Source organism: Cotesia glomerata, linkage group LG1 (genome assembly GCF_020080835.1).
Source record: "Cotesia glomerata isolate CgM1 linkage group LG1, MPM_Cglom_v2.3, whole genome shotgun sequence".
In the NCBI taxonomy this organism is placed as follows: domain Eukaryota; kingdom Metazoa; phylum Arthropoda; class Insecta; order Hymenoptera; family Braconidae; genus Cotesia; species Cotesia glomerata.
In genome coordinates, this window is record NC_058158.1 from 22,352,485 (window position 1) to 22,367,590 (window position 15,106).

Genomic DNA, 15,106 nt, shown 5'->3' on the forward strand with positions numbered 1-15,106 from the left:
ATGACACTAAAGTTGACAAATGTTATAAATTTTTTTAGAATTTTATAACAGTGAAATTATTATGAAAAAAATTTAATAAAAAAATACCGCATGTGAAAATTGAAAAAAGTTATTAGCGGAAATTTTTAAAATCATTTTTTTTGTTGTGATTGATTTGTCATAAAAATTATGTGTTGTTGTTGTTGTTGTTGTTATTGTTGATCCAAATAGGTTAGGGTATAACATAGGCTGATAAGTAAACTTTCGATTTTTCTTACTTGTAAAACTAGGGTCGTTTATTTCGTCAAAATGACGCTTGACGCTAAAAGTTTGACGCTGCTTTTTATCTAGATGGCACTCTAATCGAAATTATACAGTGTGATCAAATTTGACGCTTGACGCCAGCTTCGAGCGTCAAATTTGATCAGGCTACCATCTCGTCAAGCTTTGGCGTCAAGCAGCAAACTGCTCAGAAAAATCGGAGCCTCGCTTATGCTTCTGGATCAGCTTTAACTGGCTGGCTGGCACATCAATCAGCAACAAAAATGATTTAAAACTTCCGCTAACCAGCTACATGCAATATTCAAATGCATTCACTGTTAAAAATAAAAACATGCTGCTTTAGCGACTGTATTTATGACAGATATCAATGGGACAAATAAAGCCAACTAGGTACCTCATCGTATAAATCAATGTTTCATAAACAATAAATAATATTTTTAATTTAATTAAATAGTACATAAGCGTCAATCAAATAAAGCTCAGAATTTTCAGCTTTATCACTGCTCTTTATCTAGATGGCGCTTTGATCGAAATTATACAGTGTGATCGAATTCGACGCTCGAAGCTGGCGTCAAGCGTCATCGTGAAATCGCACCTTAACTGTATTTATAAATAATTATTAATGAAAAAATAGAATAAATATATATAAAGTGTAATTTCTAATCAGTGATGTATTTGTTATATCCGATGATATAGAAGATGTCGATTTGATGGATTACGCGGCAAATTCACTATAATTTGAATTATTTAATTTAATTTATAATAAATTATATATTATAAATAATGCATTTTGTTTATATACAAAATTTGTTGTAGCACATAAATTAAAGTATAGTAATCTCCTTAAATAAACAATCAACAAACTAACTTTGTCAACATTTCTCAGAACTATAAAAGTACCCGAACAAGCTTGCTTGTGTTACTCGACAATTAAACCTTTGTGAAAACTAATAAAAGAAAAACCATTTGTTAAATGTCCTTCAAGGGTTTGTTAGTTACATATACATTCTCGTTAAGCATTTTCAAGAGGTCGTAAATTATAAAATAGAATAAGACCATAGAACCAAGCCAATAATAATACTATTCGTTAAATAAATAACTGATAAACTATTGGAGTTACGTTTAATAATATTAAAAATAATAGTTAATATTTAATTAAAATAACAATATCTCATATTAATTAATAAACCAAAATCTTAATTAATCTGCTACATATATATTAAATTTAAACGTCTTAATCATAATAATTTAATAAGTAACATTTATAAATTAATATCTAAACTTATAGCTATGATAGATAAACTTTACATAATTATATTTATAACATTTATAATAATTTAGTTATAATAATAATAATAATAATAATAATAATAATAATAATAATAATAATAATGTTCTAAAGTTAATACTTTTGTTAATGGATAAACCATAAGAATTTAAGATATAATTGTGAGCCCAGGTATACATTTGTGTATGTACCAAGCAAAATATATGTAGGCACAGACATGGACGAGAATAAGTATTAGTGTATAAGTTAAAATAAGTATTAGTATATATATGTTAGAATAAGTATAAGATGTAATAGACTAAGTATATTGGTTTGAAACATAGAGGGGGAAGTGAAGCCGGGAACCACCGACTTCGAGCCGATACTTTTGTAACTACACTTCTCCCTGAGAACTTTAACTGAGCACTTGCTGTAGCTGAAACCACCGAATAAAATCAAGCTCTTCGTTAATTATTGTTTATCATTTAAAACAGTCCATCTAACTAAAGTTTTCCTTTTTCTTCAACTTAACCCAACAGATTTCATTATCAAAAGCTGAATTAATAAACAGCAATAAATTTAAATAGATCCCGCGTGACTAAAACTCACACCTCTGTCCAGAAGGAGGCAGTACGAGCAATCTAGTGACCTTGCTGGACATAACATATTGAAGGTGTATTTAAGAGTTAATTCAAAAATGTAAATTAAATGAAAAATTGAATAAATAAAAAGAATATCACCAATAATTCGAAAAAATTTTCATTGAATTTTATTCAATGAATCGTGTCAATAAAATATTGGATGCAAGGATAAATGATAAATGATAGGATAGGTTAAAATAGTAAGTGAATTAAGTTTTTTATAATAATTATCAGTTGTATTAAATATATACAAAATAAAGTTCATTTTATACCAATTCATATAGCTTTAAAACTCATATTTTTATTCAGCTGAAAATTTTGAATAGTTTTTATTCAATTTGAGTTTTTGGGGAAAAAAGAATCATTGAGCCTGATTATGCGTTAACCTCATGCATAATTGTGTCTGAATATTTGCCAGTGAAAAGTTTTTGGCTCATCGTATCACTACCCAGCCAACAATATTGAAAAACTCAATTTTAATAAAATTTTATAATCAAACCAAAAAATTGAAGTGTTTCAAAGAATTTAAGTTATAACTATTATAATCCTTTTAAATACCACTTCTTATCAGTTTTCAGCATGTGAGAAATTTTTCTTGATCCTTTTGTATTTTCAGGGTTTTCATTTATGCACATATTTTACTAAAAAATATATTTTATTAAGAAGAAATAACAAAACGTTTTCATTTAATTATACTACATGTAGACTTTGATGGTTGGTAATGTATAGATTAGTATCTTTTTTTGAAAACATTATTTTTGTTTATGTTCTTAAAAGCTTTCCTTACATGTTAACGTTTTGTTTGTATGTAATGTCTACAATTGAACTAAAAAATTTTTTAAAAATCGAGGATTTTTTTTGTATTTAAAAGAAGCTATTGAAACTATAAAAAAAAAAAAAAAAAAAAAAAAACAAATTTAAAAAAAAAACACGCTAGCATATAGATATGCATAAACAAGCATGATCGTGAATATGCGAAAGCAGTCATTCCTAAACATTCTCTGAAAAGTTTAGACATTCATTGATGACAAAACAGTGTATAAATTTATTTTTACTATATATTAGTTAATATTTTAATAAATTCCCATATCTTATATTCGATATTTATGTTGACTCATATAATACTGTGGTGCAGGTTCTGAAAAAAACAGCTTAAAGTTAACGATATGGATAAATTAACAGTAATTTCTGGAACACTGTTTCTTGCTGCTGATATTTTTGCTATAGCTAGTCTTTCCATGCCAGATTGGATCATTACTGATATTGGTGGTAAGTGATTATTATACAGTTAATCTCATAGTTTTAATTACAATCGATTTTTTCTACTCTGTAGAAACATCAGTTATCCCTACTATAAAGAGATGTATCCTCAATTTTCTGTTAAGAAAATTATTATTTTCAAATATTAAATATTAAGTATACTTCAATGTTTTGAAATCCTAGAAAATTATTTTAACTATTTCTAAGATTATGAGAGTATAAGAAAATGGGATTTCCATGAAAATTACGATACCGGAGCAACAGTCTGCGAAAAAGAAAACGTCTGAATCTGAAAAAGACTTCGATCAATCGTGGTTGATTGGAATTAGAAGTTTTTTCTTTTTATAGAAATTTGCGTTACTTATTGTGAATGCAATTTCTCGTCAACTAAGTAACTACTATTTTCTATCGATGAATTGATAGATAGATAGATAGATAAACAAATTTATTAGATCCTAGATCTTTAGCCCCCTCAGGACCATCAAGATACATATTTTTACAGTGTGATTTAATGTATAGTAAATATAATAATATAATTATTTAACTATGTGATATGATACAGACGTATAGGTAATTTTAAATACTCAAAATAATTTAACAATATTAATATTAATATTGATAACAATTGATAGGTAGTAAGTGACTAGTGATAGCAGTACTATAATTCATTATTCTTCATTTTCTACTAAGAAGTTAAAACAAACGTTCCGAAATTCATCAACGCTACTACCTGCTACTACCTCAGTAGGCGACGAATTTCTAACTCGTATACCATAAACTAGAAACGAATTGTCGTAAATCGTAGTTCTTGCTTGAAGCAATCGCAGGTAATCCGGCCTTACATTTTCTCTACGTATTGCAACCGGTAAAAATTCTAAGTTCGAGCTTAAAATTTCTTTATAGAATAAAAAAGCAATAAAATAGTCTCTTCTAGTGCTGAGTACTATGATCTACGTAAATTTAATCTGATAAGATAATATAAATGATTATTCGATAATATGGATAATTACTTTAACTTTAAGGAAGTAAAATTTTTATAAAAATGTCGTAGAATCATTTTTTTGTTTATTGAAAGCTCTTAAATAACTATCTCTATTTCATATTTCTCACTGTTTTTCACATATACATAGTTATTCTGATACACATATTCATGAATACTTCACTTCATTAGTTTTCGAAAAACCTAAAAAAATATTTTTAAATACTTAAAATTCGGTATAACTATTCAAAAATGATTATTGACTTTGATTTTAATCGATTTTTTTTCCCGGAACTTTTATGTATTTATTGATTCACAAAATTAATAGTTTTTTTTTTTTTTTTTTTTTTTTTTCATTATTTCAGGAGACACTAAATTAGGATTAATGTGGTCATGTATGACATTATACAATAGACCCCAAGTCTGTTACACTCCAGATCTCCAACCTGAATGGTTGATTGCATTAGCTTGTATATTTGTTGGGTGTATTTTAATAACTGTTACTATCATATTACTTATTTGTTCTCATTGGGACCGACATGTTATTCCATATGCCAGATGGGTTGGATTTACAGCAAGTATGTCTTATACTTATTAGTATCATGATAAGTATCACATCTACTAAAATTACTATTCTATTTTTACAGTGGTTCTATTTTGTTTAGCAGCAGTAATCTTTCCGATGGGTTTTCATGTAGATGAAATAGGGGGTCAACCATACCAGCTACCTAATTCTCACCAAGTTGGAATATCGTATATTTTATTTGTTTTGGCCTTGTGGATAACTGTTATATCTGAATTATTTGCTGGTAAAGTGTGTTTACCTCACTTTTAAAACTGTCATAATTTCAAAAAAATCAGTGATGTGTATTAAATTTTCGTTTTAATCAAATTAATGAAATTCTTTATGATTAATATATTGTTTAAATTAAAAAATAACTATTATTTACTGTTTATTTTTAAATTTAATTTTCAATCTGAGGTTCATCAGAAGTATCTGAGGTGAAAATTTTGAGAATTTCACTCCCAATAAATTAAACTATGTATAATTTTTTACAAAACACAAAATATACATAGAAAAATGTGATTTCAAGGTTGATCGCAGGTACTCACTTATATGAAAAAAGGAGACGAAAAAATTTTTCGATCGTACAGCACTATTTGATGCTTACATCATGACATCATGAGTCGGGCAATATACTCTCAAAAAATATGAACTTATGAGTTCAGTTCAGAATGGAATACATAAACTCATACAAATTCTAATGTGAACTTGAAAACTTCGTTGCAGAATTTTTGGATTGAATCTTAATTATCATATTTTTGTAAATTAATTATTTGTTCTCATGGTGAACCCGAAAAATATTTCATAAAAAATATTTGCTATGAAGACATCTTATCCAAGAACTATTTGTCTCATAAATATAAAAAGGGTTTGGATACAATTTACGTAAATGAACTTTTATACCAAGTTTAGTATTCTGTTATTCTATTATATCACCAATCGTGTTGTGGTACTTTATAAGTAAAATTATCGCTATAAAGTAGATTGATTCCTGCACCAAAATATGGCATTACGTAGTGTGAACCATCCGCAGGACCAACTATCTGAGTTGATATAAGAATTACGTCACAAAATTGGCCAATAAATAAAAATCCAAGAGTGCTTAATTTTAATAATCCTAACGCTGGATATCCAAGGTAAAATCGATCCACTCCAAACATTCCAAGGAATATTGATAAAAGTACTGATGTTTCAAAGGAATAACCATTGCTGAAAATGAAAAAAGTTTCAGAAAATACACAAATTTGATTTACGTAAAGGAATGATTTATAGATTTATAATTAGTTCTAAGAGCAAGAAATTACGACCTGAGTTAAATTGAATCATTATTTTATTATATTATCCTTGCATTTACTTGTAGTACTTGATAATTTCTATTAGAGCTCAAGAAAAGTATAATATATTTATTTTCTAATTTAAAAATGTAATTTATGTTTAAGTATAATTTTTTTTTTTTTTTTTTAAATTTTATGACGTGAATTTATAGTGAATTCATTCTGATATTGTTAGGGCAATATTTTTTATAACGGCTTCTAAACTTTTATTTAAAAGTTACATTTATATCAAAACATAAATTCCTTATAAAATTTAGGAGGTTGCCAGAAACTTAGTACTTTTTTTCGTAGGGTTGTATTCACTATAATAATCAAAATCACGAAAAACTGCGATCTTGAAAATTGAAGAACTTGCACAAAGAAAAAAGCTTTCGTAAGAGTTTTTGTACATTCTTTTTCGAAAATTTTACATTATTCAATTTCCAAATTTATCTTCAGTGTCATTAAAAAACTTAAAATTTTGAAAATACATTTAATACTGCTTAACCTTTACAAACATCTCAGAGTGAAAGTACACCGGAAAATACGCGTAAAGCTGTCCGTCGATTTCAATTAACCGAAATTTTTTCTTAGTCGTTTGTTTATTTGAATATTTCGAATTTGAATAAATAAACGCAAGTTAACAGTAGTAGTAACTCAGACCACAATAATTGACAATTGAAAATATTCAGCCACAATTAAATGTTCTGAGTTTAACGTTTAAGCCTTGACACAAGTTTGAATGAATTTAAATTAAAAAGTTCGAAAATAAATTTATTTAATAAAATTTTTTATAACTTACGTCCATTTGCAAGGTATGTCTTTTTTAAATGTATTATTTAGGGTTTCTGAACATATTAAACCATCCCCTGCTAAACAGTCAACTGAAAGAAAAATTATTATTATCACGTAGTAAAAAAAATTAGGAATACGGTTGATCCTGAAGGCCATCTCTGCAACTTCCCGCTAATTCCATACCTAGGCGGTTAAAATTGCACTTATGACTTTTTTGAGCTCTTCGAGCTCAAGAAGATAGCTTTTCTATGCTCTTCGAGCTCAAAAGTCTGATGAAAGTTTGATAAAACACTATTTTTTCTAAGAATTTAAAAAAGCATTTTTTTGGATGTTATTTAGAATAAATCATTATCTACAAAGATTGTTTATAAACATCGCGTTCAGTATTTTAACCCTAGGGTAAGAGTGGGTATTACAGCGGGCGTAGGTATTACTGCGGATTTTCTTATTTCAATTATAAATAAATGGTACTTGAGCTTTTTAAATTAAAAAATTAGAAAAACGGTTGACCCTAAACGCCATCCCTGCAACTTCCCGCTAATTTTATACTTAAGCGCTTAAAATTGCAATTACTACGTTTTTGAGCTCGTCGAGCTCAAAAATATAATTTTCGTGTCATTTTGAGCTCTCTGAGCTCAAAAATCTGGTAAAAGTTTAATAAAGCACTACTTCATAAATTTTCAAACCGCAATAACTTTTGAACGAATAAACCGATTTTCACGCAGTTGGTGGCATTCGACGCAGTTTTTTAGGTCTCATAAAAAATCTTTAAGTTTTAATCGATCGAAGTGGGAATTTCGATGTAATTCCGAAAAAAAATTTTTTTCACACACACACATACGGACATCATCGCGAAAACATTCGAGGAAGCTTCCTAGGACCCCAAAACGTCAACATCCGTTGAAAACTCGATTTTCGATAAACGGGGTGAAACCAATAACTTCCCAACTTTTGAAAATTTTCAATTTTTTTAGAGGGAAGTTAAAAAAATCCGCAAAACGGTTGACCCTAAAGGCCATCCCTGCAACTTTCCGCTAATTCCATATGTAAGCGCTTAAAATTGCACCTATGACGTTTTTGAGCTCTTCGAGCTCGAAAATATAATTCATATTTTATTTTGAGCTCTCAGAGCTCAAAGAGTTAGCTGTTCTTCGAGCTGAAAAGTCTGTTAGAAGTTTAATAAAACAGTACTTTTTGAATTTTCAAACCGCAATAACTTCTGAATGAATGGACCAATTTTCATGCGGTTGGGAGCATTCCACGCAGTTTTTTAAATTCTATGATGTACTTTTAAACACAAACTGATCAAACCGAAAATTTCAGAGAAATTTGAAAAATTCACTTTTTCCGAATTTTTTCGACAACTCACGAACCAATCAACCGATTTTCACGTTCTTGGCGGCGATGGACGTGATTTTTTGGGCTCTAATAATCATTTTATTTCCTTAAAAACGACCCAAAAAGAAATGTCGAAGTTATGTAAAAAAAACACTTTTTTAGAAATTTTTCGTTTTTGATAACTCCCGAACGAATCAACCGATTTTGACGAGACTGGTGGCAATCGACGTGGTTTTTCAAGTTGAAAAGCGGATTAGTTTTTGGAATAGATCGGTGGAGCCGTTTAGAAGTTATTAAAAAACAAACATTTTTTGAAAATTTGATTTTTGAGATTTCTCAAAATCTGGCGAACCGAATCGATTCAAATACGCTCAGGCTTGCTCATACGTGTTCATTTCTGAAGCGTTAAATAGAAGTTAAAGAAATTTCCATTAAATTATTTTTTTCAATCAAAATTTGTGTTTCTTCGATCAAGTTAATTTTTTAACAGCCGAGACCAGTGATTGCAATTTCAATCGGCTTAGCGAAACGAATGGAAATTTTGAAAAAACGTTTTTAGAGATAATAGATAATTTAATAAACTATTTCACCACAAAGCATTTTTTTCAAAAATTTCATTTGTTTCGTGAAACCAATCGAAACTGCAATTGCTCTGCTGTTGGAAGTGCGACAGAGATAGTTCCGTTGAGCTCCGTGAGAGCAAAGCGAGAAAAAGATGGTCTCGCCTGTTAATTACTATGAAAGCTCTGCTTGTTATGTTATATATAACTATTCTGGTCATTATTATTAATTTAGACATGCTGTGTTAAATTATGTTTATTGATATGAATTCAAATTATTTCAGGAATACGTTTTTCTAATCAAGTCATTTAATTAAACAAATAATTGTCTTTCAATTGTATTTTATCCATTTCTTATATGATCCCGAAGTTGTTCATCATTGAATTTTATCCGCAGTAATAGACACGCAGTAGTTGAATCTTTCGCAGTTATAGAGACAAGCACGCAGTAATAGAGACAAGCTCCTTTATGATTCGCAGTAATACATGCATAAGAACTTTTTTTTTAAATCCTTATTATTTAAAGAAAATATTAGTTTATCGCATTCTTGATTTTTTTTTTTTGAGTTAATAATGAGTCAAACTTTTGTTTAAAAAAAAAAAATTATTGTCATTTTTGAAAAATTTAATAAAAATGCTTTTGAAGTGGAGTGTAAAGATTCGTCCAATGAGGCACGGGGCACGGGTCTATCATACACTGTATCCGCGCTCGTACCCGTGCCTCGTGCGTGTAAAATATTTGCACAGGTGTAGAATATGCATAGACCCATGCTCCGTGCCTTATCGTACAAATTCTCTCTTCCTTTCGTAAGACCTACAGAAAAAGCCGCAGTAATACCCACACTTACCTTATTGTACATAGAATTTTCATTACTTCATGATTTATCTTGTTCTTGTCTTACAATATTATGCATTTTAAGAACCTACCTCTAGCTTTATTTTCTTTTGAACATCCTCGAATTTGTTGAGTAGTCCGATCGATGAGATCGAAATTCGGATGTGGGCATATGTATTGTCCTATTTGTAGATTAATGCAGTCAACTGTATAATTAGTTCCATAAGCATACATAGAAAAAACATTTACAATGATCACTAAAGATAGTTGTAAAGAAAAATATCTTTGTGACATCGCCAGCATGCGAATTTCTAAACTTCATCTACTGTTGAGATAAACATATTTTTTTAGACTGCAAAACATGGTCAGAACTTCAGCTGTCGTTAATTTTAGATGTGTTGTGATGTTTTGATATATCTACACTGTTACCACTGTATAATTTACACTCTATTTAACAAAGGTAACTAGAATAGGGAATGTTATATCCGATGCTATATAATAGGTGTCGTCTTGGATGCATTACGCGGCAAATTCACTATAATTTTAAATATTTAATTTAATTTATAATAAATTATAAATAATACATTTTGCTGTATAGAGCTCAAAAATTATTGTAGCACATACATTAAAGTACAGTAATCTCTTTAAACAAACAATGAACAAAACTAACTTTATCAACATTTCCCAGAACTATAAAAGTACTCGAACAAGCTTGCTCGTGTTACTCGACTACTAAACCTTTGTGAAAACTAATAAAAGAAAAACCATGTATTAAATGTCCTTCAAGGGTTTGTTAGTTACATATACATTTCCGTTAAACATTTTCAAGAGGTCGCAAATTATAAAATAAAATAAGACCATAGAACCAAGCTAACAATAATACTATTTGTTAAATAAATAACTCACAAATTATTGGAGTTACGTTTAATAATTAAATAATAGTTATTATTAAATTAAAAGGACAATATCTCATATTAATTAATAAATCAAAATGATAATTAATCTGCAATACATATATTATATAAGTAACACTTATAAATTAATATCTAACTTGCAACTATAATAGATAAACTTTACATAAATATATTTATAATATTCATAATAATTGGTGATGTTGTATAGCCCCAAATTGGCTATAGTAAATTTGTTGAGTTCTTTTAATTCGCCCGTTGGAACGCGGTAGGGCGATCAACTCGCAGTAAATAGATTAAGGCGGGAGAATAGATTTAAATTTGAATAATTAAAAATAAATTATATAAATATTTAATGAATTTAAAACGCTCAGATTATTTTAGTTTAATTTAGATTTGCCTTGTGCGCAAATCTATTATTCACAGATTCGGTAGAATCTGGCGCCAAGTTCCGTTCAAATCCGTTGTAAACGGAGCGCCAGACTACCGACTATGTTTACTGTAAGCAGAACGGTTTTTTGAGGCTGCGAAATTTTATTTAATTCTACGGTACTTTTTTTACCCAATTTGTTTATCATAACAGTAATTCATAATTTATTTCACCGTATTAATTAATTATATTCACTTATAACAATTTATTTACTTGAAATTATTAAATTTTATCAGCACATACTATAGCTCGCTCACAAATTTCGATCCTGACTTTTTTTTGATGGAGAAAGGTCAGCGCCACAGACTAGATAAAATAAAAATGTGTAGTAATCCTCCTATAGATAAGCAACTACAGTTAAAAAAGTAATTCATAGCTTACATTTACGGCCGCCAGGGTGCACTGGAATTACATCTACATAAACTGTAGCTTCAAGGGGATAGTTTGCAGTAAAAATGCAGTCAACACGAGATTTAAGTTGTTATCAATTGTAAATTTTCATTATAATTACAAAAATACTAAAAATCCGAACAAAAACAGTTTCACTGTAAAAAGTCGCGCCAAGTCCACGTTCATAAGACTATTAGGAAAAAAAATTTTTTTCTTTACAAAACATACAAAATAAAAAATAAAAAATCAAGTAACCGATATGATTGTTTATGATTTTCGGAAATTAAAAAATTTTATTGTAAATTTAAAAATAAAAAAACAAATTTTAGAACGTACTTGGTGTGCGTCATTGTGTATTTCAATTTTTTTAAAGTCCTAGTAAATAGATTTTACGAATTTCATCAAAAGTAAAATATTTTGCAACCACGCACACTAAATACGTTCTAAAATTTTTTTTTTAATTTTTAAATTTACAATAAAATTTTTTTTAATTTCCGAAAATCATAAACAATCATATCGGTTACTTGGATTTTTTAATTTTTTTATTTTGTATGTTTTTGTAAAGAAAAAAAAAATTTTTTTTTTCCTAATAGTCTTATGAACGTGGACTTGGCGCGACTTTTTTTACAGTGAAACTGTTTTTGTTCGGATTTATTATTCGATAGGTTACAAAATAAAAAGGACCGACAATAATTTCGAAAAAGGAAAATTTGCGTAGTGTACTACAGTCTTGCTTTTTAATAAGTGTCTTCTTGTTCCTTGGTTTTCGACTCCCCTGGTTGAGATGTTCGTACCTTTGGAGTGGGAGAGTCCCAGAGGGTAGTGAGGGTAGTTGCGTGCGCCTCTGCGACTCCTGTCTTCAGCAAGCATCCCTTCTCGAGTTGGCAAAAATGGGACTATGCTGCGATGACGTCATGGCGACTCGACATTCCCAGACTATATGCAACCCGCATGGATGCTTGGTTTTTATAACCTAGTCTTGAGTACTCGAGCAATCCCTTTTTTAAGCGAACGTTTTGAAAAATAAGTTACTTAAAGGATTATGATAATAAAAAGAGTAATAAATAAAGATCTCCGGGTTTTCCCAGCATTGTAAAGAGTATTTCCAAAACGTTCGGCATCATATCCTAAGTGACCATTACAATTAACGTAGGTTTATTAAAGAAATTTTTTCTTAGCATGTCTAAACTAACTGGACAGTACTAAAAGTTTTTATTAGTTTTTCCTTGGGAATTTCCGGTAATTATAAATTCGACTATAACCTAAAATTTATGATAGGAAATTTCCCATACTTAACAATAGAATTTAAAATAGAAAGGTTTACAATTTTTTAAAGATTCTTATTTTTCTTACCGATACTATTACAAATAAAATACATATATTTTAAATCTTCCTGGGTTTTTCCCGCTATCATTTATTGCAGCCATCTTTTTTATATGTAATTCTATATTAATATATAGAGAGCGTTGTGATCAATCCTTTCGGATTCACAACAATGTACCAAGCAAACATACAGTCGGCGACATGTATTTCTCCCGTACACGATAACAAACGTACACGAAAATATCTCTATGTAAAGAACTCCATGTTAGACATTTCTATTGAATTGTTATGCTTCCATCTAGTGGATGTTATTTTTATTTATTGAAAACTTCACTTACTGTAGTTCTTTCGCCCGGGAGTATTAAAATACTCGGTTTCAGCGCGGAAAAGGAATCATTTTAAGTAAAAGAATTCTATTTAGACGTTATTTAATTGGTTTCAATTTATTATTCAAGTTGACAAAATATTAAAAAGCTTCAAAATATAAAATTGAGGTTTACAATGACGTGATCTTAGCAATCTAAGCTCTCAATGAGAAGTGTCGTTACATAGTTTTTCCGAAGAGCTTCAAACTCCGTTCTTCTCCCACCATAACTCCCATACATAAATCCGCTCTTGTACATATAAGTACACATATTTCTACTACATATAAATGATTTTCATACACTAATATATAATATTACACGCCTCATAGCGCGAAGCGCGTGAGGTAGTGCTTTATACTCGACTAGTCAAGGTCAAGCAATTTTGTAATCTTTAAATGCCTCTATCCCAATCATATTACACTTATACAAAGATATAAGTAGATGTAAACCGGAAAAACACTTAAATTAAACCATCTTTTACTTTCTAAAATCATTTCATGTTGCTATTTTGGAAAAAAAAAAACGTTTTGAAAAAAATTTTACGTGGACGTCCGGTTATCACCCCATTTTGGATGTAACAACGATTACTCCCGAACAAATTGATATTTCAAGAACGGACCGTTTTTATTAGTTTAAGAATTCAATTAACTGGGTCCGTACTTCATATCAGTGGTCTAGTTTACGTATTTTTTTTTAAATTGAATTTTTATTAAAATTCACTACGCGATACAACCGTAGAAAGCCAAACGAACTTTTCTTATTTGTCACGTGGAAACTATAGCGCCACTTGATCAAGCGAGATTTTTTTAGACTGCGTGCGCATATGACAAGAAAAAAGGGCGCTGATATTTAAAAAAAAAAATATAAAATACTCTGTAAGAAACTACTTAATTATAATTTTTTTTTTTTAATCAATTACACAATTAATTTTTTTCTTAAAAAATGAATGAGCGTCATAAGGCGTGCACTTTTGGATTTTCCAAACTTTTTTTCTATTATATTCACATATATTTATTTATAAATTATAAATATTGCAGTGCATTAATATTCGTATTTTGCAAATTAGATTAAGCTTGTTACTATTTCTATCAATCTATAATCTATTAAAACTATGAAATAGTTTAATTGTTAATGTCAGAGATAAATATCATTTAGTAATATTATTTTATAAAATCTTATTCTTTTAACATTAATTAATAATTACTTATAAGTTGGATACAGGATATAAATTGTTAATTTAATTTTTATATATTTCGTTGCAATATTATATTAAAGCAAGTTTAACAAAAATATGTTATTTAACGATCTTATTTTTTGTTACATATTTGTTACGTTATTATTTAGCCGTTGAAACAAGGGATCATAGAATTTTTCTCACACGTGTCTTTTATGGCTTTTCCTCAGAATCTCAAGTACCTAAGGTTTCTCAGAACTCAACTACAATGTCCCTTTGTACTCGATAATAGCATATTTATTTGACACAAAATATACTCTATATAATAAATATTCTACGATACAGAACCTAAACTTTCTAATTTGGACAGTGTTCACTATTTAAATTATGAATTAATAAAATAATTTAATATAATCTAAGTTACATTTAAATTTGCACTTCACTGGCTGGTAGCGTCACCTACTGGATGCATCTAGAGGCATTACAGAATATATTTCTAGGGAATATTTTTATGGGAAAAATTTGTCTATTTGACAATAATTATATGCAAAAATAAGTCCATGTACAATAAATCTAATCGAGATCAAGTCCGTGAAAAAATATTTCAGGTTTAAAATAAATCTATGCGTCAACGTCTCTATGTAAAATAAGTGATATGCTTCCATCTAGTGGATGTTATTTTTATTTATTGAAAACTTC

At 28.9% G+C, this 15,106-nt stretch overlaps 2 protein-coding genes across 2 annotated transcripts; one reads left to right on the plus strand and one right to left on the minus strand.

Annotated features, from left to right (window-relative positions):
- The first annotated feature begins 2,169 nt into the window (after positions 1 to 2,169).
- LOC123270606 (uncharacterized protein C16orf52 homolog A) lies at positions 2,170 to 5,300 on the plus strand. The gene is made up of 4 exons (XM_044736736.1): positions 2,170 to 2,369; positions 3,305 to 3,438; positions 4,774 to 4,986; positions 5,056 to 5,300. Exons 2-4 carry the CDS (start codon positions 3,336 to 3,338, stop codon positions 5,241 to 5,243), a joined length of 504 nt encoding a protein of 167 aa, XP_044592671.1. The 5' UTR covers positions 2,170 to 2,369; positions 3,305 to 3,335; the 3' UTR covers positions 5,244 to 5,300.
- Positions 5,301 to 5,880: 580 nt separating this feature from the next.
- LOC123270597 (TM2 domain-containing protein CG10795) lies at positions 5,881 to 10,259 on the minus strand. Its single transcript, XM_044736726.1, has 3 exons — positions 9,907 to 10,259; positions 7,089 to 7,170; positions 5,881 to 6,182 (listed from the first exon to the last, which is right to left on the minus strand). The coding sequence occupies exons 1-3, from the start codon at positions 10,115 to 10,117 to the stop codon at positions 5,906 to 5,908; spliced, it is 570 nt and encodes a 189-aa protein (XP_044592661.1). The 5' UTR covers positions 10,118 to 10,259; the 3' UTR covers positions 5,881 to 5,905.
- Between the last annotated feature and the right edge of the window lie 4,847 nt (positions 10,260 to 15,106).

Excerpts from the sequence above, each read along its gene's own strand:
- LOC123270606 (XM_044736736.1), top strand. The coding sequence starts at position 3,336 with ATGGATAAATTAACAGTAATTTCTGGAACACTGTTTCTTGCTGCTGAT. Across the intron at positions 3,439-4,773 it reads GATCATTACTGATATTGGTG|GAGACACTAAATTAGGATTA; the intron begins GTAAGTGATTAT and ends TCATTATTTCAG. Across the intron at positions 4,987-5,055 it reads ATGGGTTGGATTTACAGCAA|TGGTTCTATTTTGTTTAGCA; the intron begins GTATGTCTTATA and ends CTATTTTTACAG.
- LOC123270597 (XM_044736726.1), bottom strand. The coding sequence starts at position 10,117 with ATGCTGGCGATGTCACAAAGATATTTTTCTTTACAACTATCTTTAGTG. Across the intron at positions 7,171-9,906 it reads AAAAGAAAATAAAGCTAGAG|TTGACTGTTTAGCAGGGGAT; the intron begins GTAGGTTCTTAA and ends TTTTTCTTTCAG. Across the intron at positions 6,183-7,088 it reads GACATACCTTGCAAATGGAC|CAATGGTTATTCCTTTGAAA; the intron begins GTAAGTTATAAA and ends TTTCATTTTCAG.